At 38.1% G+C, this 27,832-nt stretch overlaps 1 protein-coding gene across 1 annotated transcript in view; it reads left to right on the top strand.

The window, feature by feature from the left end:
* LOC126236323 (T-cell activation inhibitor, mitochondrial-like) overlaps nt 1-27,832 on the top strand; it is a 356,623-nt gene that overhangs the window by 19,303 nt on the left and 309,488 nt on the right. Inside the window, exon 2 of the mRNA XM_049945539.1 lies at nt 11,722-11,878. Within this exon, the coding sequence (XP_049801496.1) occupies nt 11,722-11,878 (157 nt within the window). The remainder of the gene's footprint in view (nt 1-11,721; nt 11,879-27,832) is intronic.

Below are 27,832 nucleotides of genomic sequence, written 5' to 3'. Positions count from 1 at the left end.
TTGTTCTGAGAGAAGGAAATATTTAAGTTGGTTTTGAGAAATGTCTCATTGTAAAATTTTTTCCTGTCAAGTAGTGGTCAAAATACTTCTTCAGAGCTAACAAACTAACACAAACAGCTACATTGTTTGGTGCTGCAACCTTACTAGGACATGCACATGACACAACTGGAATGGTTGTGCTAGTAGCTGCATACAATTATCTGAATTTGCAACTGAGAGGCAAGAAATATTTTGGGGGACATCATGCATTCCCTTCTTGGACATAAACAGAAGACTTCATGGATTTAATAACCAACTTACTCAGGGGTGCTGCTCCTTGGGTGCACAAGACTTTGGCCTGTGCCTCAGAATCATATTTCCTACAAGCAGAAGCGGAACAGAGTTAGTCAAGCTGTGAGAAATGTGAAACTAAGGCGTTCTCATACATTAACCAACAAAAGAAATAGACCAGCTGGCCTATGAAAATAAAGTGTGTTGTTGATATAGGCAAAGTAAAAGCTGCAGCTGATCTCATTGTCCCAGACTAAGAACTGAATTGGAACTTCACATTACCTACAACTAAAATGGAACTGCAAATGAAACAGAGACTTATTGATTACTTCATGAGAGTAAACAACTGTAGCCACGAAAAATTCTATCTGAAGCATGTTAATTGCAATAGTATCCAAAAATCCATTAAGCGCATCAGATCAGCATCTGCTGGACGTGACGGCATTACAGTCCAAAAGAAAAAGCTTATTTTTGACACACTATAGCCCACTACAGCAGATATCTTCAGCCACTCCTTAAATATGTGTTTTCCCTGAGGCATGCACACAGGGACTAGTTAAGCCACTACCTAAAAAGTACATTGCCACAGCACCCTCTGATTATTGACATATTTTCATTCTTCTGCACCATTCAAAACCTTAAAATATATACAGGGTGTCAATAATTAAAGTTCCAGTTTCAAAATTCTGTAGAAAGAGAACCACTGCCATGAATAATGTCAAATTTTAACAGCATATGATTAACGCAGGGTAAATGTCATGGAACAAACACAAATTAACGAAAATTTTACCAGTAGATGGCACTGTAAGCATGTTAATGTAAATGGGGTTGGCTACAAATGATATATGAATCGCCATACGGTGGCTATGGTTTGAGTTGCACATTACACCATCTGTACTGTTCCATGTGCATAACTGCACAACTTAGACAGTCAACAGTTGTGGCACTATTAGTTAGATAAGTCCTTCCGCCAAGTCAAGGTCATACCAGATTGGATGGAAAAAACAGGTTTTATTGTCCTGAAACCAAAAACCACATAAAAAGCAAAATTTCATTGATTTGCAATTGCCTTAGGGCCAAAAACTGCACAAAAAGGAAAATATCAGTTTCTAATTGTTTTGAGACAAGTTGAAATCAAGAAACAGCAAGTTCCACAACAGATCAGAGTGTCCAGGGGGTTATGTTCAGAATGCATTGCGCAGTGTGTGCCTTCGGTTCAGTTACATCCATAATTGGAGCACTGAACACAACATTTTTTGAATAACCCCACAACAGGAAGTCCCATGGATTAAGATCAGGCGATCTAGATGGCCAGGCAGCAGGAAAATGATGGCTGATAATTCTTGCTTTTTCTAAAATGCCTCTGCAGCAGCTGCATCACTGGCTGTGCAGTGTGTGGAGCAGCGCTATCTTGCATAGAAGTGGTCCTACCCACACATCCACACTGTTGATGTTGGAATAATGTGGGTGCACAAAAGACTCTCATAGTATTTACCAGTGATGGTACAGGCAACAGGTCCTGTAGGACTCAAATCCTTGAAAAAATATGGCTCTACGTTAAGTGATGCCATCAGATAGCACCACAATACTGCTGTTACCTTTGCAGAGGAAGTGGTATGGGTTGGTACGTGTGTGGATTTTCCATTGTCCATATTCTGCATATTGACATGTCCTTGGATGTGGAAATGGGCTTTGTCTTCCACAGAATGTTCCATGGCCATTCATAGTCCCCTTCCAAGTGGGCAAGAATTTCCAGATCAAGCATATGTCTTGCTGGCAAGTCAGCAGGAAGCAACTCCTGAACATAGCAATGCAGGATGTTTTATACAACTTTATGCTTCATGCTCACAGGCATGTCCAGTGTTCTGGCAATTCCTCTTGTATCAGATGTTTGCACACCATCGTTTGACCCCTTCTACAATGCTGTTGTCACATCATCAACAGATGTCACATTAGTTGCTTTTCTCCCTCTGCCACACTGGACTTCAAAAGAACACGTCTTTTCGAATGTTGTAATCAGTTTCTTTAGATCCTTGGCAGACAATGGACTGATGCCTTTTTTCATGCGCATGAGTATCTGGAACATCTGCAGGGCTACTGGAGCACAGTCACTGTTCTTGTTAAAGAGCTTTAACAGCAGTGTATGATCTTTCATGGAGACAGTCATGTTGCTACAATTTCACTCGTGCCTGACGTCTTGTCAGCAATGCATCATGTCCAGCACCATACAGTCACAGTGGATGCAAATAGTGTCAGGTATCCTCCAGGGTTTGGTGTTAGGCCCTATACTCTTTTCATTGTATATCAATGATGTGTCATCTGTTTTGTCCTACTGCAAATACCACAAATATGCTGACGACCTCCATTTGTATCTAAGTGGAAAACCATTAAACCTGGAGACAGCTGCCGGGAATCTCAATCCTGACCTGAGAGCACTAACAAAATGGGCATAGAATATAGGAAGAAGTGGTACTGGTTGGTCATTCTATGCTCATTAGCTCAAAATATCGGGAATCCTTCCATCTTTAATCCTAAACACGACACGTATCAACTTCACTCCCTCAGCAGAGAATCTAGGAGTAATAATAGATGGAAATCTAAATTTTACTCTGCACGTAACTGCAGTGTGCAAGAAGGCATCAGCATCTCTCCATGCTCTACAAAAATATAAAAAGCTCTTCCCGCTTAACATGAAAAAGAAATTTGGACTAACACTTACACTTCCAATTGTTGATTACAGTGCTGTTATCTTGCAAGATCTCTTGCAGGAAAGCTCATAGCACCAGGAACTGGTTATGAATGTCTGTCTTTGTTATATCTGTGATGTTTGACTCTGTGATCATATTTCACCATCATATGCACAGCTATCATGGCTGGATGCAGGCAAGCACAGGGATTTTCATAACCCCCCCCCCCCCCCCTTTTCTTCTCTACAGTCTTATCAATATACACTGTTCCTCATATCTTTCCTTGACCTTAACATTCTTGTCTGAACAACATGGCAGAAGTAACCATTCCCTTCAGAACAAAATCCTTTCATCCCACTTAATCATTCAACCACTTTCTAGGAGTCCTTCTCACAAGGGAACCTCCACGTTGCACCCCCCTCAGATTTAGTTATAAGTTGCCACAGTGGATAGGACTTGAAAAACTGAACACAGATCAATCGAGAAAACAGGAAGAAGTTGTGTGGAACTATGAAAAATAAGCAAAATATACAAACATGAGTAATCCATGCACAAGATAGGCAACATCAAGGATTGACTGAACTCAGGAGCGCCGTGGTCCCGTGGTTAGCGTGAGCAGTTGCAGAACGAGAGGTCCTTGGTTCAAGTCTTCCTTCGAGCGAAAAGTTTAATTTTTTATTTTCATACAATTATCAAAGTTCAGGCACTCACACATAATCAACTTCGTTCTCCAAAATTCCAGGACATGTTCAGATTTGCTTGGACATATGCAGGATTTGACGGTCTACACACGGAAAAATTTGAAGATGTTAAAAACATACGTTTTGACAGAGCACAGGGAAAAGTGTGTGACTGTGAAACTGTTGGATTCATTTGTTGCAGTTTATGTGACGAACTCATATGTTTTCATCACTTTTTTGGGAGTAATTACCACATCCACAAGAAAGCCTGAATCAGGCAACGTAGAAGAATCTTTTTACCCATTCGCCAAGTGTACAAGTTAGGTGGGTCGACAACATATTCCTGTCATTTGACGCACATGCCGTCACCAGTGTTGTATAGAATATATCAGACGTGTTTTCCTGTGGAGGAATCGGTTGACCTATGACCTTGCGATCAAATGTTTTCGGTTCCCATTGGAGAGACACGTCCTTTCGTCTACTAATCGCATGGTTTTGCGGTGCGGTTGCAAAACACAGACACTAAACTTATTACAGTGAACAGAGACGTCAATGAACAAAGGGACAGATCATAATTTTTCGAAAATAAAGAAAAACTTTTCGCTCGAGGGGAGACTTGAACCAAGGACCTCTCGTTTCACAGCTGCTCACGCTAACCACGGGACCACGGCGCTCCTGAGCTCAGATTATGCTTGATGTTGCCTATTTTCACCTGGACTGCTCAGTTTGTATATTTTGCTTATTTTTTCGTAGTTCCATACAACTTCTTCCTGTTTTCTTGATTGATCTGTGTTCAATTTTTCAAGGCCTATCCACTGTGTCAATTTATAACTAAATCTGAGGGGGGTGCGATGGGGAGGTTCCCTTGTCAGTAGCAATAACCTGACTCTGGAATAACCTCACACATTGTATTAGAGTACTGAGAAGGCAGTTAATGTCATGTCTACTGAAGGAACAATAATGACTACCATTGTCCCTGTATGCACTCATTACCCATGACATCCTTATTTCCAACTAGATCTTCCTCATTTCCCAGCATTTTCCACTGATGCAGTCTCCTTAAATTTCTGTTTCCCAAGACTCACTATATCAGAAATCATCTATTTTAATAGACCTGTAAATTCTTTTTATGTTTGCCATTGTAATCATTATTTTTATTTCTTTACTTTCTCAGACGTTAAGTCTGGTTAAGAATGGAAAGTGACGCGGACCTTGATCAAGCGTCACTTCCTATTAACTGTACGGTATGTGTTATATTGCATTTAGGAACTTTCGGGTAATTGAACATGTATCAATAATTACAGATTTCTGTAGTTGTATATATATGTTTGGATGTAGCTGTATTGCATTGATGTATTGGTGGATATTGTGTGGTATGACTCCTGTAGTTGATAGTATAATTGGTATAATGTCAACTTTATCCTGATGCCACATGTCCTTGACTTCCTCAGCCAGTTGGATGTATTTTTCAATTTTTTCTCCTGTTTTCTTTTGTATATTTGTTGTATTGGGTATGGATATTTCGATTAGTTGTGTTAATTTCTTCTTTTTATTGGTGAGTATGATGTCAGGTTTGTTATGTGGCGTTGTTTTATCTGTTGTAATGGTTCTGTTCCAGTATAATTTGTATTCATCATTCTCCAGTACATTTTGTGGTGCATACTTGTATGTAGGAACTTGTTGTTTTAAAAGTTTATGTTGTAAGGCAAGCTGTTGATGTATTATTTTTGCAACACTGTCATGTCTTCTGGGGTATTCTGTATTTGCTAGTATTGTACATCCGCTTGTGATGTGATCTACTGTTTCTATTTGTTGTTTACAAAGTCTGCATTTATCTGTTGTGGTATTGGGATCTTTAATAATATGCTTGCTGTAATACCTGGTGTTTATTGTTTGATCCTGTATTGCAATCATGAATCCTTCCGTCTCACTGTATATATTGCCTTTTCTTAGCCATGTGTTGGATGCGTCTTGATCGATGTGTGGCTGTGTTAGATGATACAGGTGCTTGCCATGTAGTGTTTTCTTTTTCCAATTTACTTTCTTCGTATCTGTTGATGTTATGTGATCTAAAGGGTTGTAGAAGTGGTTATGAAATTGCAGTGGTGTAGCCGATGTATTTATATGAGTGATTGCTTTGTGTATTTTGCTGGTTTCTGCTCGTTCTATAAAGAATTTTCTTAAATTGTCTACCTGTCCATAATGTAGGTTTTTTATGTCGATAAATCCCCTTCCTCCTTCCTTTCTGCTTAATGTGAGTCTTTCAGTTGCTGAATGTATGTGATGTATTCTATATTTGTGGCATTGTGATCGTGTAAGTGTATTGAGTGCTTCTAGGTCTGTGTTACTCCATTTCACTACACCAAATGAGTAGGTCAATATTGGCATAGCATAAGTATTTATAGCTTTTGTCTTGTTTCTTGCTGTCAATTCTGTTTTCAGTATTTTTGTTAGTCTTTGTCTATATTTTTCTTTTAGTTCTTCTTTAATATTTGTATTATCTATTCCTATTTTTTGTCTGTATCCTAGATATTTATAGGCATCTGTTTTTTCCATCGCTTCTATGCTGTCGCTGTGGTTATCCAATATGTAATCTTCTTGTTTAGTGTGTTTTCCCTTGACTATGCTATTTTTCTTACATTTGTCTGTTCCAAAAGCCATATTTATATCATTGCTGAATACTTCTGTTATCTTTAGTAATTGGTTGAGTTTTTGATTTGTTGCTGCCAGTAGTTTTAGATTATCCATGTATAGCAGATGTGTGATTTTGTGTGGGTATGTTCCAGTAATATTGTATCCATAATTTGTATTATTTAGCATGTTGGATAGTGGGTTCAGAGCAAGGCAGAACCAGAAAGGACTTAATGAGTCTCCTTGGTATATTCCACGCTTAATCTGTATTGGCTGTGATGTGATATTATTTTAATTTGTTTGGATATTAAGTGTGGTTTTCCAATTTTTCATTACTATGTTTAGGAACTGTATCAATTTAGGATCTACTTTGTATATTTCCAATATTTATAGTAACCATGAGTGGGGTACACTATCAAAAGCTTTTTGGTAATCAATGTATGCGTAGTGTAGCAACCTTTGTTTAGTTTTAGCTTGATATGTCACCTCTGCATCTATTATCAGTTGCTCTTTACATCCTCGTGCTCCTTTGCAACAGCCTTTTTGTTCTTCATTTATAATTTTGTTCTGTGTCGTATGTGTCATTAATTTCTGTGTAATGACTGAAGTTAATATTTTGTATATTGTTGGTAGGCATGTTATGGGGCGATATTTAGCTGGGTTTGCTGTGTCTGCTTGATCTTTAGGTTTCAGATAAGTTATTCCATGTGTAAGTGTATCAGGGAATGTGTATAGGTCTGCAATGTAACTGTTAAATAATTTAGTTATAATAGAGGGAAACATTCCACGTGGGAAAAATATATCTAAAAACAAAGATGATGTGACTTACCAAATGAAAGTGCTGGCAGGTCGACAGACACACAAACAAACACAAACATACACACGTTTGTGTTTGTTTGTGTGTCTGTCGACCTGCCAGCACTTTCATTTGGTAAGTCACATCATCTTTGTTTTTAGATATGTTAAATAATTTAGTTAGATGTGAATGTGTTGAGGTGAATTTCTTTAGCCAGAAATTTGCTATTTTATCTTTTCCAGGGGCTTTCCAATTGTGAGTAGAATTAATTGCTTGGGTGACTTCATGTTGCAAAATTATCACTTCAGGCATTTGTGGTATCATCTTGTATGTGTCTGTTTCTGCTTGTATCCACCGTGCATGCCTGTTATGTTGTACCGGGTTTGACCATATGTTGCTCCAGAAGTGTTCCATGTCTGTTATGTTTGGTGGATTGTTTATTTTAATGTGTGTGTTATCTGTTGTCTGGTAAAATTTCTTTTGGTTTGTGTTGAATGTTTGGTTTTGTTTCCTTCTATTGTCACTTTTTTTTGTATCTTCGAAGTCGTTTGGCCAATGCTTGTAATTTCTGCTTCTTTTCATCTAATTGCTATATCACTTCTTGTTATGAGATTTTACCTAACCTTTTTCGTTTTTTTTCTGACATTTCATTTCTTATAAATTGTGTTAGCTGTCCGATGTCTTTTCTCAGTTTTTCTATTCTGATCTGTAGCCTGTGTTTCCATGCTGGTTTTGTGGGTTTCCTCTGTGTGTTGGTTGGTTCTGATCTCTGCCTAGTGTGTATATTTAGTGTAGTGAGTGCTCCTATATAAACCAGTAGTCGTAACTCTTCCATAGTTGTGTTTTCATTTATTTTGTTGTGTATGATTGTGTTGATAGTTTTTATTGTTGTTTCGACTTGTGGGTTATTTGGCAGTCTATGCAAGAATGGTCTAATGTCTCTATTTGTGTCTTTGCATTCTATATATGTCAGCTGAAATTTTTCTTCTATATCTAACATGTGTGTCACTTCGTGTTCTATTTGTGCTTGTTCTGGTGGCTGTCTTAAGATTTCGTTTTCCTCTGATTGTTTAAATGATGCGTGTTGTTCTTTGTTTGTTTGCTCTGGGATGTTTGGGTCCATTACTGTATTTTCTTCTTCTTCTGATTGCACATTATTTTGTTCCAGTATTTGTTGAACTTGTTGTTTGATGTTTTCTAATTCTGACTGGGGTATCCTGTTATTTTTGATCACTACACGGATCTGATCAGCTAGTCGTTGTTCTGTTAAAAATTTCAATTCTGGGTATCTGGTGATAAATGTTGTGTATACTTGTGATCTGTATCCAGTTGTGTTGGTTCCTAGATTTGTTGCTTGGTAATAACAGACCATGAGGTGTCGATTAACTTCATCTGACCATCTCATCCTCTGTCTTTGTTTTCCTTCTAGGGTGGTTGCAGGAAGCATATCCTGCAAAACACCTCTATTTGGATTTGAATCATTTTCCAGTTGGCTAGCAGTGTCGTTACCATTGTGGGCGGGCATAGGGTTCAAGCGTCGTCCCCGACCGTGACGGCGCTTGTCCGAGGCTTCTTTAGTTCTGTCCTGAACCAACTAATCACACTAAAAGGGGGTTAGCCCTATTAGTGGTTTGTTCTTTTCATCGCCTTTTATTATTATTATTATTATTATTATTATTATAGTTTGATCCATGAATGATGGCATTCACACATGTTGAGGCATGGACAAGGATTGTGTTGGTGACGATTCCAAGTGACAGTATGCGCATGTGTGTGATTTCTCCTTGAAGAAAGCATATATCCTGCAAATAAAGTCTCTAGTTTGCTTGTGCAGAATGTATCACTTATCACCACCATCAACCATGACAACTCACAACAAATGGCATAAAAATTCACCAAAGAACTTGCTACAGTAACACTTAATGCTTGCATTAGCTACAGCATTCAGAGCAGAGTGCTTGGATCACTACTGAACTCTCATTTGCCGTCAGAGAATGCGTGATGTAGGTGTGCATAACAAGCCTAAACTCAACCACCATCGTTCGTGACTCCAACTATAGCGGTGATAGCAGCAACAGCAGCTGTAGAAGTACTGCCAGTGTTGACATTATTAGTTCATAATCAGTATTATTTACACACATCATATCATATCATTTTAATACTGTTTGTCTGATTAAAATTGTTATTTTATAGGTAACTATGATGTAAAAAAGATATTGTATGTGTGGAACCCTGTCCGATGTAAGAGAGGGCCTGATGGCCCTAATCAGATCAGGTTAAATAAATAAATGAATACATATCTTGCACCTGTATCTTGCATATCCCATTTGCCAAGGGGTTTGAGGTAGATGTGCCATAAGCATGGACCTGCATATTTTGTACATTGATTGGGTGGCAGAACAACATTTTGGGGGACGTGGGAATAGAACTCATCATTTCAGTGAAAGGTAGGGGAAGCCCACATGGAGTTTAGTTGTTCCTGTTCATGGTGAAATTGGGCAACTGGAGGGAGAGTCATCTTTTACAGATGCTTCTTGAGCGCTGTTGGAGATGTAGGGGCATGTGTGAATGTGGAACTGGAACTCTACTTTTTAGGGGCATGTAAAGAGATTGAAATTATTGTGAATCTTTTAGACACTGTCCTTCTTTGAAGCTCACAGACTAACAAAACACTCAGATAAGAATGTATGGCTACATTGTTGTAACAGTTTCATTGTCCCATGTGGCAGACTGATTGGGTTGAAGGGTTGTGTGAGATAGAGTGTTGAGAGAAATAAGGTGGAGTGAAGAGTAGTAACAGTGAAATGGGGTAGAAATTTGGCACCAGTGAGTAGCAAATGGGGTCCATGTTCCATCTGGTACACACAGTAGGGCTGTGTGTGTTAGCTTGTGGTAGATACTCAAGATTTGCTTGCTATGATCTTTTCTCTTCACAAATTCATGCAGGTAGGTGATTCTACATGTACTTTCTCATTTGGAGTTGATATGCTTTTCCTTCCATTGAGCCAGATTTGAAAAAAACCTCTTCCACGTAAGGCAAAAGCAAATCAAGATGATATGATGATTCTTCCTTACAATGTTCTATATAAAAGTGGTAGCCCTGGTTCCTGTCAGACCTTGTGAAGTTAAGTGCTGTGAGACTTGGCTAGAACTTGGTTTGGTCACCGTCCAGATTTGCTGAGTGCTGTTGGCGAGCAGGGTGCACTCATGTCATGTGGGGCCAGTTGAGGACTACTTGATTGAGATGTAGTGGCACTGGTCACAAAAAGTGATAACAATCAGGAGTGTGGTGGTCTGATCATGTGCCCCTCTGTATCTGCATCTGGTGATACCTAAGGGATGAGGATGACACAGCAGCTGGTCAGTACTGTTGGGCCTCCCAAGACCTGTTCGGATGGTGTTTGTTTGTTTATATACAGAAGTTTATTATGATTGCCAAGAGTGATGTACCTGTAGCAATCACCATGTTCATAAATAAAGACACTCTAACAGGGAGGTATTTAGAGGTCCAGATATGGCCAAACATGCAACCTGTTTCAGAAGTGGATTTTTGTTTGACAAGTAGGTGTACCACAGGTACAAATAGTAGTAATTAAGTTGAAAGAGAGACTGCATCAAAAACTATGTTTAAATCATTTCTGAAATTGTCTGGTTTCTGTATGTTTCTTAGGATATTCCCTTGAATGACTTGGACACAATTATTAATTTGGTTGCCTGCTTGTCTCTCCTCTCTGTGAGGCTGTGACCAATGTGCAATTTTTGCTTTTGTTCGTACTTCATCTGTATGAGTGAAAAAAGAACTGTCTCAATAAGAAAAAAAAAAAAAAGATAATGGCAGTCTTATGCATGACACATTATATTTAGCTTTTACTGGAGTTATACAATTTTGACTTTCAAAGTTACAAAACTATGCTGTATTGAACATCCAGTATCTCTGATAAAGCTTAGTTGCTTGTGCAGTATCAGATTCATATATTTTTCTAAGTTTATGTTGTCAGAGTGTCATATTGAAATTCCCTTTTGTTTGTGACTGAATCTGTACATGATTATCAAATTTAAACGTATAATGAACGAGCTGCATATTTGCCTACTCTTTAAATTGCATTTATACAGTCACCTAACATACAAGGCTGGAACCTTCAACATCACAGCGCATCAGCAATCGTTGGTTATTATATTAAAAAACTAAAAACCCGTTCGATTGCGAAATCTAGGTGGGTTTTTAGTTTTTTAATATACACGGCTGGAGCTTATTCCTTGATTTTGTGAAGAAATGTATGTGAGTGATGAAACTTACCGGTAGATTAAAATTGTGCAGAGCAAACTCAAACCTAACTCAGTCCCTTTCGTGGACAGTGCTCTTACAAATATAGTTATCCACCTACAACTCGATACGTGACCTTAGATGTTCACTTTTTCTGGTAGTTATCTCCAAGTTTTCAAACTTGACTATGTCAGGTAATGTATTTATACAAGGCAGTTTGTGTTTACATCTTGCTGCTGTGATCAGAAATAATTGCATGCTGTGTAACTACTTCACACTGGTGTCGTTCCACTTTGTTTTGAATTATTATACTTCAGCTAGGCAGCACTTCACAAGCAGCCTGTTTGTGCAAATATAGTGAAATTAATTTTGTATTACTTGTTCTCCTTGCAGGCTTGCACTTCAAAAGAAGACACTGTATTTTTGGTCCACTGGCACACACAGATGCAGATTTTCCCGATTATTAAGTTCTTCAGAAGTTTCGACAGCTTTGCGACCATTTTATTTTTCTGTGCATCCTGACCTCTTTGGTCAGTATCCAACTGAGAGGGTAAGATTAGCTGATTTCTTTTTTTGCTGCGAATTTTTCCTGTCATTAAGTGTAAATTAAAAGCAGGTTGTTTCTAGGTTGGCAGATGACACAGTGAATAGCAAATAGCAAACATAGAACAAAATTGTTGAATGTGTTGGTATTATAGGTGTCAGATTCTGAATTAATAGCATGTAACTATCGCAGGTTAATCTTTGTTCTTTTTTTTCCAAGAAGATTTTTCTAAATAAAAAGAGTAATATTTTTTGGTGTTTTGTATGATACATGCTTGGGTTCTTGTTGATATATTTGTGTTAATAATGATTTTAGTTACTTACTCTTGATTCAGAGATGATCTCTTTGTTTAGAACTATGTATGAAAATTGGTTATTATTATTGTGTTGGAAAGTGAGAAAATATTTTTTCAGGGAAGAGCAGCCAGAGTGACATTTAAAGTGCAGCAAAGCTATACTGGAGAAAATAATTAGGGATGAGATGAGATATCATATATTACATATTAGGCAAATTTTTAATTAATCCAGATACCATTTGCTGTGTTGGCAGAAGAACCAACACCGTATTGCTAGAGGAGGCCGAAATGCACGCGTTTAATTACACGCAGACTGGCGTGAGGTCTGGAACAGTTAAGGGAATTTTTAGTAGCAAATAAAGTACGTAGTTGATGTAATACTTAACTTTAATCCATAACTGTAGAACATCGGTCTGACGGTACAGTAATAAGAAGCTCAATATAAATTGGTAATGGCGCCTTGCTAGGTCGTAGCAAATGACGTAGCTGAAGGCTATGCTAACTATCGTCTCGGCAAATGAGAGCGTAATTTGTCAGTGAACCATGACTAACAACGTCGGCTGTACAACTGGGCGAGTGCTAGGAAGTCTCTCTAGACCTGCCGTGTGGTGGCGCTCGGTCTGCAATCACTGACAGTGGCGACACGCGGGTCCGACGTATACTAGCGGACCGCGGCCGATTTAAAGGCTACCACCTAGCAAGTGTGGTGTCTGGCGGTGACACCACACCATTCAACAAATATAGTACAACATATGGGAATGTAGTAGTAAGGGTACTCCGAAAATCCTTTCTTAATGACTTTAATATTACAGGACAGCATTTTCCAACAATGTAATTGCACGACAACAGCCAAAGAGTCACATTTACTCTCAACCAATATAATATCGTCGATGATTAAACAATGCAGCGTAATTGACGAATTGCTGATTTTTTATTGTTCAGTCAGATGATGTTGACCATACGCGCATCTGCTCTTAATGACATAATGCCAAATTTTTAGTTATTTACCATGAAAAAATTATCCTAAAATAATACTGTGTACGTGACACAGTAAATAAATAGATGGTAATACTGCGGAACTGTAGAGAATTAAATACCACGTGTCTGTAAACAATACCGTGTAAATACAAAAGCGCACTCAGCCACAGCACATTGTTACTGGCTTATTACGTATTTAACAGTGCTCGAAAGTGGTTCCATGCTTGTAGCTTCATTCATGATAATGGACAGTGATATAGATGACGATCTTTTTACTGAAGAACAAATTATTTCGCAGCTGAAATCAGCTTATGAAAGTGGAGAATCGTTTCTGAGAGTGACTGACAGTGGTAAGAAAATTGTTTTATTATTCACCTTTGAATGTTAGTAGCACTGCAAGTGTCTTATTGTGATATAAATCAGAAAGCCCCCACTTCACTCGTTCTGTGCCTTATTCATTTCTGCCAAAGATTTGTAGACTCTACACTTTCTTGTAGGATCTCACGAAAACGCAGAACAAGCAATAGGTGAGAAAATTTGTAATGCTGAAGTTACGTTTACTGAAGAAGAATTAATTTCATATATGGGGTTCTTGGTTACTGTTCCTGCAACGTCTAATGACGCAGGTAAATTTTCTTGGGATTATTGTTAATAGTATTACTGATGCTGTCGTTCTCATAAATACAGGAATTTGAGCTTCATCTTTGTATGCTTAAATTAATTTATAAATATTTTTCCATGTAGAAACATCAGTGGCTGTATCCAACAATGTTCAAAATGAAACCTCAGTCACAGTTTCCACTAGAGACGACAGTACTTCAGACTCATTGCTATGCGATGGTGCTCATTGTTTGCCAAACACTCTGGATAAATTATTGGAAGATTATGGGAGCAATAATGATGCTGACAGTGAAGGCCAAGAATTTTATTGTGATGTAAGCAGTGTCAGGAAAAGGAAGTCTAAACCTCATCCTGAAGATTGGAAGAAAAATGCCAATAAAATTCTGAGAATGCGTGGACAGACATGTATTGGTTACAAAAGAAGTCGAATTGGTAAAATCACTTATGATACTCCGAGAGAGGCACAAAAATTAGGTCCAACATGTACTTCGAAGATGCACCAGAGAGCTGTTCAAAAGAAGTGTCATCAGTTTTCTGCTGATGATAGGCAGGCAGTATTTAACACATTCTGGGAAACGATGTCATGGGATTAGAGGAAGGTTTACGTTATAAACCTTGTGGACAAATTCCAACCAAATGTCCGGGAAAAACACTGGCGAATCCAGCTGAAAAGGGTTGCGCATTTATCATTTGGAAAATGGGCTGGGTAAACATAAAGTATGCAAAAAGATCTTTCTCAATACTCTTGGTATTAAGGAATGGACTCTTTGATATTGGCTGTAGTTGCATAAAATTTTGACCTTCCAGTATGTGAAGTTGTATAGTTGCTCTTACAAATTGCAAAAGTTTCTTTAATACTGCGGGTCATGTGCACCTTCAGTTTCACAACTTTTTGATCTTCAGCTGTTACAGTTATAATATCATTTTTGTTGACACTCTGGTGAGAACAGTCCTATTGATCTTCCAGATGAAATGACTGCATTATTTGAATTTGATCTGCTTCTACAGGATGACCATAATAAGGATGTGGTTTTCCAACAGGGGCAGAGAAGATAATCATTATTTCTGATGGTGCTCCTAGTCATTTTAAAAACAATTACCACAGACAACAGCACACTTAATTTTTCCTTTATCACTGTGATAATATAAATTGTTTCTCTTTGCAATCTATATTCAACAATAAAGTTTTAATCTTGTGCTCAAGAATCTGTTACACTATTGTCCATCAATTAGTGGTATATAAGGTTTACCTCTCACACAACTGCTGACATCTTTTTAACCTTGAAATCTCAATTTCACCATCTACTGCACTATTTCTTTACTAACTCTGTCTCTTCTTGTTTCTGATTACATTTATATTTTAGGTTTTCCTTCTCTGATCTCTATCTTACTGATCACAACTCCTGCACAGTGATGTGCTGACTTCTTGAGTTTTTTAAAAATTCATATGAAGATGCACTCCACCATCTATCACCTTTCACATGAGCCTCAAATACAGGTTTAGACCACAATTTGGAGGATTCTTATATCTAGCTCATAAACTGCCCTCTTCCCTTTTTGCTTCGACACCCGTGGATCTAGTCGAGGCGTAGTCCATATCAGTTCAGGCAGGCCAAGAAAAAATCTTACCTTCATAGTCTTGGATGTTATTGAATTTAGCATATGTTAACATGAAGGACTAAGTTTTCTCCAAAAACATTTCCACTCCGAGATACAGCCTCCCAAAGATGACACTGCGCATACCATTTTGAAGATGTGAATTTTGGAAAAAATTTTAAAATCCTTTATCTCTGGAACAGTTCTAGATATTTTACTTTTTTTTTTATTTGAAAGATAATTGCTTCGTGATTACAAAGAAATCCTCCATTTGGAATTATCTGTCAAAGTTGTTTTACCACAGCATTTATAATTTACAGAAAAAAAATTTTCAAAAATGCCAATCCATTAAATTTTGATTTTTTTCTGTTGATTAGTACCATATAGTTCTACATTCCCTGAAAACAAGAGCTTCCACTTTTAGGTTGAACAGGTTTTACAAACAATTGAAATTTTTACCATACATAAAGCCTGTTTTATTACCACATTATCACATAACGGGCTCATAAAAATCAAAACCTAGCCTTATTTAACATAATTTAAGTTTTGAAAGATGAGTAAGAGACTCATTTTTCAAATATTTTAAATGGTTCCAAAATGTATGTGAAAGGTCCAAAGACTTAAAGGTTTCAATTTATACAACTTCTGTGCACTCTGTTTTGTACTGAAATCAGACAGTAAGTGAACTAAAACCTGGTTCCACTGCTTCAGTATCTTCCTTTGACATAGAGTGATGCCTTCCTGTTGAATTAATAGGAACCGGAGCACTTACAATCTTCAAAACATTGTGAACAGGAAGTGAGCACTGATGACGTTGTTGCTGTCCTTCAGCTGGAAACTATATCCAGCAGCTGGTCCAAGTGGTAGCATAAAGTTCACTACAATTTAACTCATAAATGGTGTCTGTTATCTCTGTAATCCACCAGTCACAGTCAAACACACACGCCACAAACAACCCCCTTCTCTGGTTGTGAATCTGAATATTATCCTGCTGTTTCTGAGGTGTTGGCCAAATGAACGAAATTACTTTTTTCTTGCTCTTTAAAATGCATGCAATATGAGTTCACCCATCACTTCGAGTCCAAAAATGTGTCTTCTGAATTCCTTTCACAAGAGTAGTTAGGACCAATCTTCTTTTTTCTGCTCACGGAATTCTTCGATTTCCTCTTTGGACAAAAGAATGAGGGCTGTGGATGTGTAAGTTTTCACGACTCTCGTAAAATCCTCAGCATTCTGAATTGCTGCTGTATATGATCTGGAAAGGTTTTGTTTTGTAGCATGGTGCTTCAGCAGGCATCCTACGCCATTGCAAAGCCCCTTCCCATGGCCAGTAGCACTGTATACCCTGTCCGTTGGCACTAGATACCCTCAGACTTCAAGAAGAATATAATAATTCCAATCCCAAGGAAAGCAGGTGCTGACAGATGTGAAAATTACCAAACAATCAGTTTAATAAGTCACGAATGCAAAATACTAACGCGAATTCTTTACAGACGAATGGAAAAACTGGTAGAAGCGGACCTCGGGGAAGATCAGTTTGGATTCCGTAGAAATATTGGAACACGTGAGGCAATACTGACCCTACGACTTATCTTAGAAGCTAGATTAAGGAAAGGCAAACCTACGTTTCTAGCATTTGTAGACTTAGAGAAAGCTTTTGACGATGTTGACTGGAATACTCTCTTTCAAATTCTGAAGGTGGCAGGGGTAAAATACAGGGAGTGAAAGGCTATTTACAATTTGTACAGAAACCAGATGGCAGTTATAAGAGTCGAGGGGCATGAAAGGGAAGCAATGGTTGTGAAGGGAGCGAGACAGGGTTGTAGCCTCTCCCCGATGTTATTCAATCTGTATATTGAGCAACCAGTGAAGGAAACAAAAGAAAAATTTGGAGTAGGTATTAAAATGCATGGAGATGAAATAAAAACTTTGAGGTTCGCTGATGACATTGTAATTCTGTCAGAGACATCAAATGACTTAGAAGAGCAGTTGAACGGAATGGATAGTGTCTTGAAAGGAGGATATAAGATGAACATCAACAAAAGCAAAACGAGGATAATGGAATGTAGTCGAATTAAGTCGGGTGATGCTGAGGGAATTAGATCAGGAAATGAGATACTTAAAGTAGTAAAGGAGTTTTTCTATTTGGGGAGCAAAATAACTGATGATGGTCGAAGTAGAGAGGATATAAAATGTAGACTGGCAGTGGCAAGGAAAGCGCTTCTGAAGAAGAGAAATTTGTTAACATCGAGTATAGATTTAAGTGTCAGGAAGTCGTTTCTGAAAGTATTTGTATGGAGTGTAGCCATGTATGGAAGTGAAACATGGACGATAACCAGTTTGGACAAGAAGAGAATAGAAGCTTTCGAAATGTGGTGCTACAGAAGAATGCTGAAGATAAGGTGGGTAGATCACGTAACTAATGAGGAGGTATTGAATAGGATTGGGGAGAAGAGGAGTTTGTGGCACAACTTGACCAGAAGAAGGGATCGGTTGGTAGGGCATGTTCTGAGGAATCAAGGGATCACCAATTTAGTATTGGAGGGAAGCATAGAGGGAGACCAAGAGATGACTACACTAAACAGATTCAGAAGGATGTAGGTTGCAGTAGGTACTGGGAGATGAAGAAGCTTGCACAGGATAGAGTAGCATGGAGAGCTGCATCAAACCAGTCTCAGGACTGAAGACCACAACAACAACAACAACAACAACAACAACAACAAGTGTGCTGTCATTGTGCCACAAGATGCTTTTATGACAGAGTATTGTATGTTCAAATCTGACACTGTATGCCTATCCCCATTAATTATATAGTATGTTTCCTGATTGTGCATACAGAAAACAGAACCAGCATATATATTGTACAATAATGCATGTGTAACCATTGTTCACCAGTTAAACTTTTTATTTGGTGTGCAATTGAAATAAAAAATGTGAGGAGTCATTGGATGTGTGATCAGAGATAATTGCTCGGCAGATGTTCCAATTCCACGGACCCTATTTGATACCAGTGTATCTTTGCATGGCTACAATACATTTGTGAATTCTGATGATGACTTCTTATTGACATGCCGAGGATAAGTCATCAGTCTTTCATGGATTGCAACAGTATTGTCAATGGTGTGCATGATTCAAGTGACACTGGGCTAGCACTCAGGAGGAGCAGTGTTGAAATCTATATCTGGCAATTGAGATTTAGTTCCATCAAATGGGGTGATTCGGTCACTGGGACAAATTCGGACAGTATGACTTATTTGCACTTTGCCACTGCATAGAAACAAAGAGTTACTTATTTTATCACCGTGCACCAGTTATTTTACGCGCAAGATTGCATTTATTGCTTTCCACAACTTTTATTTTGCGTCAATTGTTTCCCTAGGTGAATAATTGATGAACAGTCTCAGTGTTAAAAATCCATGCATTATTGTAAAGTATAAACTTTCTATTGTTGCGCCGAGTGGGAAGTTATTGTGACCGTAATTGTCGACGCGCTCAGTAGCTAACAGCATTGAGACAATTTCTGCACAAGTTTGTCGAGTTTCTCGTGCAAGGTTATAAAATAGCGACGGTTTTTGTATAACTGTGTACTGTGTGGGGTGATTTTGAACAATGCCAAGAACGTATAAGAGCAGGAGAGATGCTACAGTACAGTGTAATTATGACCCAGAACTTTTAGATAAAGCTGTTCGTGATATTCAGAGTGGTAAATTATCGTACAGAAAAGTGTGTGATTTGTATGGTACACCTAAATCAACCCTACAAAATAAAGTGCAGAAAGCACATCCGAAAAAAATGGGAGGACAGCCAGTGCTAAATAAAGAAGAAGAAGAAGAAGAAGAAGAAGAAGAAGAAGAAATGTTGAAGCAAGGTATCTCGAGGGCTGCACATTGGGGGATTTCCCTTCTCTAAATTGGATATTAGACATTTAATTAAAGGCTACCTTGATAAATCTGGCCGAAAAGAAAAGAAATTTTGTAATAATTTGCCAGGAGAAGAATGGGTGCATTTATTCCCTAAATGACAGTCAGATCTTTCCGTTCGCTTAAGAGAAAATATTAAACGAGCTCATGCCACACTTATCTGGAACATATAAAATTCATTATATCATTCCATATCACTTGTTCATAACAAAGGGCTACCTTTAAAATGTGTAAAATGTCACCAAAATCAAATAAAAAACATGTAGAATTTAAAAAAAAGGCAGTAACTGTCCGAATTTGCCCTCTATATGCTGTAGCTTCGGACAGAGATTTAAAAAACACGTGCGTCCGAAATCACCCCAATCCATGGGGTGACTTCAGACACTTTATTTAACTGTCTCAGATAATTATACCTACACATAAGGTTTCTGGTTCTGGGATATTTTATTCGTTACACATATATCCTACCACTTCCATAACAATCAATTTAATCTAACAATATATAAGAAATGATATGGTTATAGTAGAGGGAAACATTCCACGTAGGAAAAATATATCTAAAAACAAAGATGATGTGACTTACCAAATGAAAGTCCTGGCAGGTCGACAGACACACAAACAAACACAAACATACACACAAAATTCAAGCTTTCGCAACAAACTGTTGCCTCATCAGGAAAGAGGGAAGGAGAGGGAAAGACGAAAGGATGTGGGTTTTAAGGGAGAGGGTAAGGAGTCATTCCAATCCCGGGAGCGGAAAGACTTACCTTAGGGGGAAAAAAGGACGGGTATACACTCGCACACACACACATATCCATCCACACATATACAGACACAAGCAGACACATTTAAAGACAAAGAGTTTGGGCCAAACTCTTTGTCTTTAAATGTGTCTGCTTGTGTCTGTATATGTGTGGATGGATATGTGTGTGTGTGCGCGCGAGTGTATACCCGTCCTTTTTTCCCCCTAAGGTAAGTCTTTCCGCTCCCGGGATTGGAATGACTCCTTACCCTCTCCCTTAAAACCCACATCCTTTCGTCTTTCCCTCTCCTTCCCTCTTTCCTGATGAGGCAACAGTTTGTTGCGAAAGCTTGAATTTTGTGTGTATGTTTGTGTTTGTTTGTGTGTCTGTCGACCTGCCAGGACTTTCATTTGGTAAGTCACATCATCTTTGTTTTTAGATATAATATATAAGAAAGTTAGAATCAAAATAACGACAAAACTGTCCGAAATCACTCCATTTGACGGTTCTTCTGTATTTTTCCAGAATCAATTATGTACTCGCTTAGAAGGTTCCTTTGGAAAAAATACTGCTAATTTCCTTTCCCATCCTTGTCCCATCCAAATTTTTACTCTGACGTTAATGATTCTTGGGATGTTAAACTTATTTTCCTTCTTTTTCAAACAGGAAAGCTGACAGTACATATCATTGTTTGGGGGAAAGGGGGAGGGCTATGTTCCTTAGAGGCTTCTTGTTTGAATATAGGCCACCTTCCATATCTGCACACACCTTTGCCTCTGAACCAGTATTCAATCCAGATGCCATTGGTGATACTGGAATTACTACTAGAATGACCTGAATGACTTAAAAGACTGGTGGCAGCATTGGGCCCACAGTGAACTCCAACATAAAGAGACAAGAGGCCTAAGGTCCACAGAAGTCACAAATAGCTGGCACTGAGCCATGTAGTCTGGCGATGGCCTATTGGTGTCTTGTGCAGGTAGAGTGTGAATGCATAACACACCATTTGTTTGCTAACTGGTTGCAGTGGTTACTGACTTGATCTGTGTGCAGTTGATGTATGTAGCTACAAATATGGTGACCATTTGCAGAGACCACAAATTTGGGGTGGCTAAAAGACTTAACATAGTGGTGAGCGTCTGTCTGTATGTCTGCCCAAAACATCAGCAGGAACAGACATCTCTTCGGTGACTGTATCACGTGGGGTAGTGCTTGCGAGGTTTCTGACATGTTTCCTACAACAGATGGAGGATGGTACAGGAGACCACAGAAAGAAGGTTCCCACTGGTATGTGGTCTTCCCACCAATGCCTTCCTGTAAGTACTCATAAATAGGACATTGATGTCAGTGACAAAGATCCTTGCATTGCCTTGAGTATGGGTGCCATGAACACCATAATCATCATCTTAAATTGGGACTGCAGTTATGCGGCATATACTGTTTTAGATGCAGAAACTGCCATTACTTCTGTGATGTGAACTGTACGCTATTGTTTGCTATGTTACATTGTTCCCAGGGCAAACATTTTTTATGACATCAGCACCACATATGTGGCCTCTATCATGATGGAAACTATAAGGTGATGAAAGGGAACTTTGAAAATGTATCCATCGTGGCAAGTGACAGTGCATTCAAAAATAGATCTGTGAAATCAAAAATGTAGGTACTCCAGGGTTCGTGTTTTGTAAGCCACTGTTGCAGAGAGTTCCAGAGGGAGCATTAGGCAGTGGTTAACTAGAACATGGGAAAGGAATACAGTAGAAGACGAATGGGTAGCTTTAAGAGATGAAATAGTGAAGGCAGCAGAGGTAAAAAGATGAAGCCTAGTAGAAATCCCTGGTTAACACAAGAGATGTTGAATTTAATCGATGAAAGAAGAAAATATAAAAATGCAGCAAGTGGCCAACAAATTTTTATCAAGGAACAATTTTTATGGAAATCTTCTGTTCATTCATTATCATTCTTGGTTCTTTAGTGTCAAATGACTGCAAATATTTTTGGATCAGTTTCATTAAATTCCTTTCAATTCTGAATAAATTAACAGCTCAGAGCAATAACTTTACAGGCCCAGTATGACCTAAATCACAAAACTGCAAACCTTTTCACAGCTTAACTGTGTTGGGCATTGTCATTCAAAGCCTATGTAACATCACACCCATTAACAGTACGTAGGTACAGCCACACCTATCCCATGACCCATACTATTAAACACAATGTAAATGCAGAATTAAACCATTGTTTCTGATGGGTTGATAAAATCCAAATCTTGTGTGCAAGTTGATCCTCCTGTATTTATTAAGAAAACAAATGGGTTCTTCCAACAGAGTGATGGTTTTAGGGTAGTTATTAACAAACAAGCAGTGAGCAGCTCTTATCACATTCATAGGGTGGATGAATGTTTTTTTAAAAGGAATTTATTGGTCACATATCTCCTGCTACCTCTAGATGAAGAGTCATCATGGTAACTAATATGTCTTTCAGCCAGTATCCAAGCCAAAGTTTGCCATATGGAGTAACCACTGTGACCACCAATTTCTGCATTTCTTGGAAATACTGATTTGCAACACACAAATATTTGCAAATTACCTGAATGAAAATATCATCACTTGTATCACAAAGAAAGATTACATGCAGAATGTGCAAGTTCTGTTCTCACTATTTCACACAGCTGGTTTGAAATGCATGTCTTTCACACTTCTGTTAGGAACTTGGACCTGTTTTGAGTAAGGCAGACATTCAGCCCACCCAACAGCATTGCAGAGCAGTAGATCATCTCCCTAAATCATTAAATCTGAAAGAGCTCCATTTAATTTTGTGGAAGAAAAACTATTACATGCAGTTTATTCTCCACATATCCACCACTTCCTATTTGCTCATTGCGCTGCATAGAATAGGGGCTCAATTCAGATGAACAATAGAATGTGAAAAAGAAAATTTATGTTTATTAGCGATGGTTCAATTGAATCATTTAGCCCCGTCTGCAGGTGATTATATTGGACTTTTAAATTTGTCACCATATCTCCTATGAATAAAGTCTCATTCAGATTTGCTGAAGTTTTGTCCCATTTTTGCTGTATGTTATCCTAGTGAGTTACAAATCCAAAGTTCAGAAGTGTAAGACACAGTGCAAATGAGGCCAAACTACAAAACCTGCAATGTTGCCATATTCATAGAAGTATGCAGACTCACTTTATTTTAATACTATTATCTGAAGATGAAGCTAATTATCCAAATCTTATATGATAAATAAATATAGATCTTAACTACCAATTATGGGAGGCTTTTTTATTCCAATAGTTGAAACATATGGGCATAGAGACAGCCTTCACAAATACAGTTATGCACAAATAGTACATACTAAACTGGATTTCCTATTGTGAAAGAAATTAAATACATAGCTGTAAGAAAAAGAGTAACATGTAGAACACATAAGACACCATTCTTGAAAATGGTTGCAAGCAAGTTGTGCAAACTGTGATTTTTTTTTGAGCATGTAAATGAACAATCTCATATGAATGCAGTTACTTAAAACAATTAAAAAAATCAGCAATAAACATTTAGTATTTCAAAATTGGTTAATATTAATTTGAGATTTCAAATCATAACTTTGTGTAGATTTTCTTCACAATCAGTTGGTACTATCTCAAAACAAATTCAATGAAGCACATTTGAATTCAAGTGCTACTATGGCAGACAGAAAAACATTTCAACTAACAAATGTTTCAGAATAAATACATCAAGCATCAATAAATATTTAGTTAACACATCAATTAACACCTATAAATCTACCAGATAACACACAGAAAAGTAATTTAAAAAAGTGAAATGTAAGATTCACATAAATCGGAGGAACATTCATAAATAGGTAGTGGTTGCGTCCTTAAAAACCCCGAGTTTGGGAACAAATAGCCAAACATGGCATTGGTTAGAATGCAAATTTTAGTCAAGAGAGAATATACCATTGCATGTAGCTTGGTTTTAAGTTGTGACAACTCAGATCAGTAATATAAAAGAACGTATAAATAAAATTTAAACAGTAATGCCCACATGTTTTGAACTAAAACAACTGGTAGTAAAATTGAACATACATTACCCCTGAGTACAAAATAAATTGCACAGAACCAGCATAAATAATTTTTATAAGAGCTACTAAGAGGGCTGAAATCTTATACACTGGAACTAGACAACTCACCCTGCATAAATGAATAAACAGTTTTAGCACTGCACATTAGCCACATTGGAAATGATAAACATTTTAAATAAAAGTGGGGCTAATTCAAACACTGTTTAAAGAAGCCTACGGTACAGCAGATAGCTCTTAGTAATTGTTCATATAGTTTGCTCGCTAAGACACACCAAATAAATGTAGCAAGTGCCAGTTACCTTGGGACATTAATCCCCTTTTTGTCCATCAATTCTGTAGATACAAACAGCAAGTTCCAAGGTCATCTTTTACCAAATCACACTTCTCGGGCATTTAAGTTGGTAGAATAGAGAATCATGCACTCGCTGAAAATTGTATTTAACTTCAGCAAATGCTCGTAGCATCTGTGAGCCCCATGGCTGACTGCATTTGTCCTTTGATGACTATCATTCAGTTATAAACAAGTGAGTGGAAGCTCATCCGCAATGCCTTTAAGTCAGCGTGGTGGAGAGCACATGTGCCCCCTCACAGGACAAAAAGGAGGCAGTTGTGCGTTCTAGTTCATATCAAAGCACCACACGGATCACTTGTGTGGTTGATATTAGTCAGATACTAAACATTCCACTCATCAAAGGAGGACTGCAGCAACATGAAGAGACATTCACAAAATTTACATTAATGTAGTTGACATAAGTATTATGTCGTCAAGTGGTGACATATGCTTTCTGCAAATAAAAATTAAGGCCAATAAAATGCTGTTTGTGCAGAGAAGTTTGTTGTATGACGGTTTCTAGTTGGATGAGGTAGGTAAGTGTTAATATTAATTTTAAAAACCAGATTGGAAACATCTAACCAGATGGAAACATCTTGTTAATACTCTGGTTGTGAGGGTCTATGCTGTATGATGATTAATAGATGCTCAAGTCTTTCCTATAGAGTTACTGAGAGACATTTGGTCATTCTCTAGATTTTGGGGCAGGGACACAACTCATCTGATATTTTGTTGACCCTCGAGTGAGCATGCCGTTTTTCATATGAGGTGGTGCACGACATACTTTGTACATTTGTCAGAACAGCTGCCTTTATTTTACCAAGGTAATTGTGTATGAACAGATTCACTGTTTAATGTCAGTTTAATACAACAGTAAAATAAATTAACATAGTGTGCTAAAGCACTTTTTAATTAAATAATAATAAAATAAACCTTCATTATATCAATCTTTTGCTGCATACAAGTGTTATCCCACAGTAATGACCATATCGAAGCATTAAACAGTGCAGTTGCATGAGATCCCAGCCAGCCACTTATTTAATTATATGTTGTCTTGTAGACAACTGCCTTATTGTGGGATTGTGCTGCTAGCTCATAATCTAGGTTTATTATCGAAATTACGAGAGAGCACATTCCGGGAAGAGATGGGCAACATATTACTACCGCCCACATATATCTCGCGTAATGATCACAACGAAAAGATCCGAGAAATTAGAGCAAATACGGAGACTTACAAGCAGTCGTTCTTCCCACGCACAATTCGTGAATGGAACAGGGAAGGGGGGATCAGATAGTGGTACAATAAGTACCCTCCGCCACACACCGTAAGGTGGCTCGCGGAGTATGGATGTAGATGTAGATGTAGATTTTTTGTCACCTAGCTAGCTGTTTATTTTATATTACTGATGCTCACTGGATGTATGACAACACAGTGTATCAATGTGTTAGCCGAAGCAGTGATGAAGGAATAGGTGTGGGCTTGCAATTGTAAAACAACAATGGCATTGTAAAAGACAATGTTATTTATTCTTGGCACACTTTATACATAGGCATGCCCACTCGAGGGTTAAACATTTGTAGGACAGTTTCTTTCATCTCCATGTTTTGTTGGAATAGCATGAGATTTATACTGTATCCAGCCCATGGACTGCAGCAAGAGGAAAGAGGACTTTCCAGTCTCGGCTAACAACAACTGATCTGCTCCCAAACAGAGTCACAAAATATATTAGGCACAAGTGGCATTTGTCTGTCTCAACCAACCTAGTTCTCTCTGGCAGCACAGACTGGCACCAACAGCCTCTTTCTCATCACTGAACAGGTGAAGCAGCAAGTGGTCATCCCTGCACCCTAAATCCAATACAACCATTAGGGCACAGTAAGAATGAAGCTGTAGCCATGTACCATACTAGCTGTGGACTGACACTGACATCATGTGACTCTGTAGTGGTGCTTCTTCAGTCTCACAAAGTCATGATGACCTACAAAATGCAAACCATGGAAGTTCCTACATTTTGATTTCACTTGTCTGTTTCTCATTGCATTGTCACTTGTCGTGATGGACACGCTTCCGAAGTTCCCTTTCATTCCCGGATGAGTTCCACTAGGACAGGGGTCACAGTTGGCTGCCCAGTGGACTGACACTGCTGAATACCTCCCCCTTTGCCCCAATGGGTTAGAGTTTGTATGTGTCTGTGAGAATTTAGAATCTATGCTTCACTTGTCTAAATACCTTTTGCATTGCTGTGGGAGCTCTTCTTGTTATTTGCATGGACTGTATTGGTACAAGAGCTTGTGTAACAGTGTTTAACTTATTAATGTGCATAATAAATCTTATAGTTCCAGTTTGATATCACCAGCAAATTACTATGCTAACAGGTTATTGGCGCAAGCCGTATAATTTATTGTAGTATTATAAAAAATATACAAGATCATTGGCTAGAAAAAATTAGTGACAGGATACGGCAATTTGGAACCATATAAGAGCTAATACAATGATGTCCCTAAATAATAATTCACTGCTTCCAATTGAGAAACTGATGGGAAGAGAAAACTGTAGTACATGGCAGTTTGCTATGTGTACATATCTAGAACATGAACACTTGTGGGATTGCATCAGTGGTAAAATGATGGATGTAACTGAAGTTCGCACAGTGAGAGCCAACATTATACTCTCCGTCCATTTGTTTATACACGGTGTACAAAAAGTCTGGGAACACTTTCAATTATTTATTGCACAAGAACCAAACATTGTACAGTTATCATAAATATTTCATTTTGAAAAGAAACCGTGAAAGTTTTATTCATGTATACTGCCACAGCGTAGTTTGGTAATTTGCCGATAGTCAGCACTAGTCGCAAACATGGTGAGTTCAGGTGCGGAGTGAGCTTTCTGTGTGTTGGAGTTCATGAAATGGCCTTCCTGATTACCAGATCTCACTCCGTGTCACTTTTTCCTGTGGGGACACATTAAAGATCTGATATATGTACCGCCTCTACCATGTGATGTAGCAGAGCTCCGAGAGAGAATAAGGAAAGCGACTGCACAGTCGACGATGGCATGCTGGCATGAGTATGGCAAGAATTCAGTTACCGTATTGACGTCTGCCAGGTCACTCATGGTTCACATATTGAATGTTTTTAAAAAAAAACTTTCAGAGTTTCTCTTCAAAATGCATTACGTATGATATTTGTACAATGTTTAGTTCTTGTGCAATAAATCATTGAGTGTGATTTTATACTCTCCATCCATTTGTATTTATATGTTCATTTGCAAGATACTTCTACACCTTAAGAAGTGTGTCACATTGTAAAGTAAGTCTACAAAGATTCTAGCCTCTTCCTAGGAACAGGTTTACTGAAGAAACTGCTGATAACCAGACCAGAAAATTGAA

This window comes from Schistocerca nitens, chromosome 2, assembly GCF_023898315.1.
Source record: "Schistocerca nitens isolate TAMUIC-IGC-003100 chromosome 2, iqSchNite1.1, whole genome shotgun sequence".
Classification (NCBI taxonomy): Eukaryota; Metazoa; Arthropoda; class Insecta; order Orthoptera; family Acrididae; genus Schistocerca; species Schistocerca nitens.
This window is presented reverse-complemented; position numbering and strand designations above follow the sequence as displayed.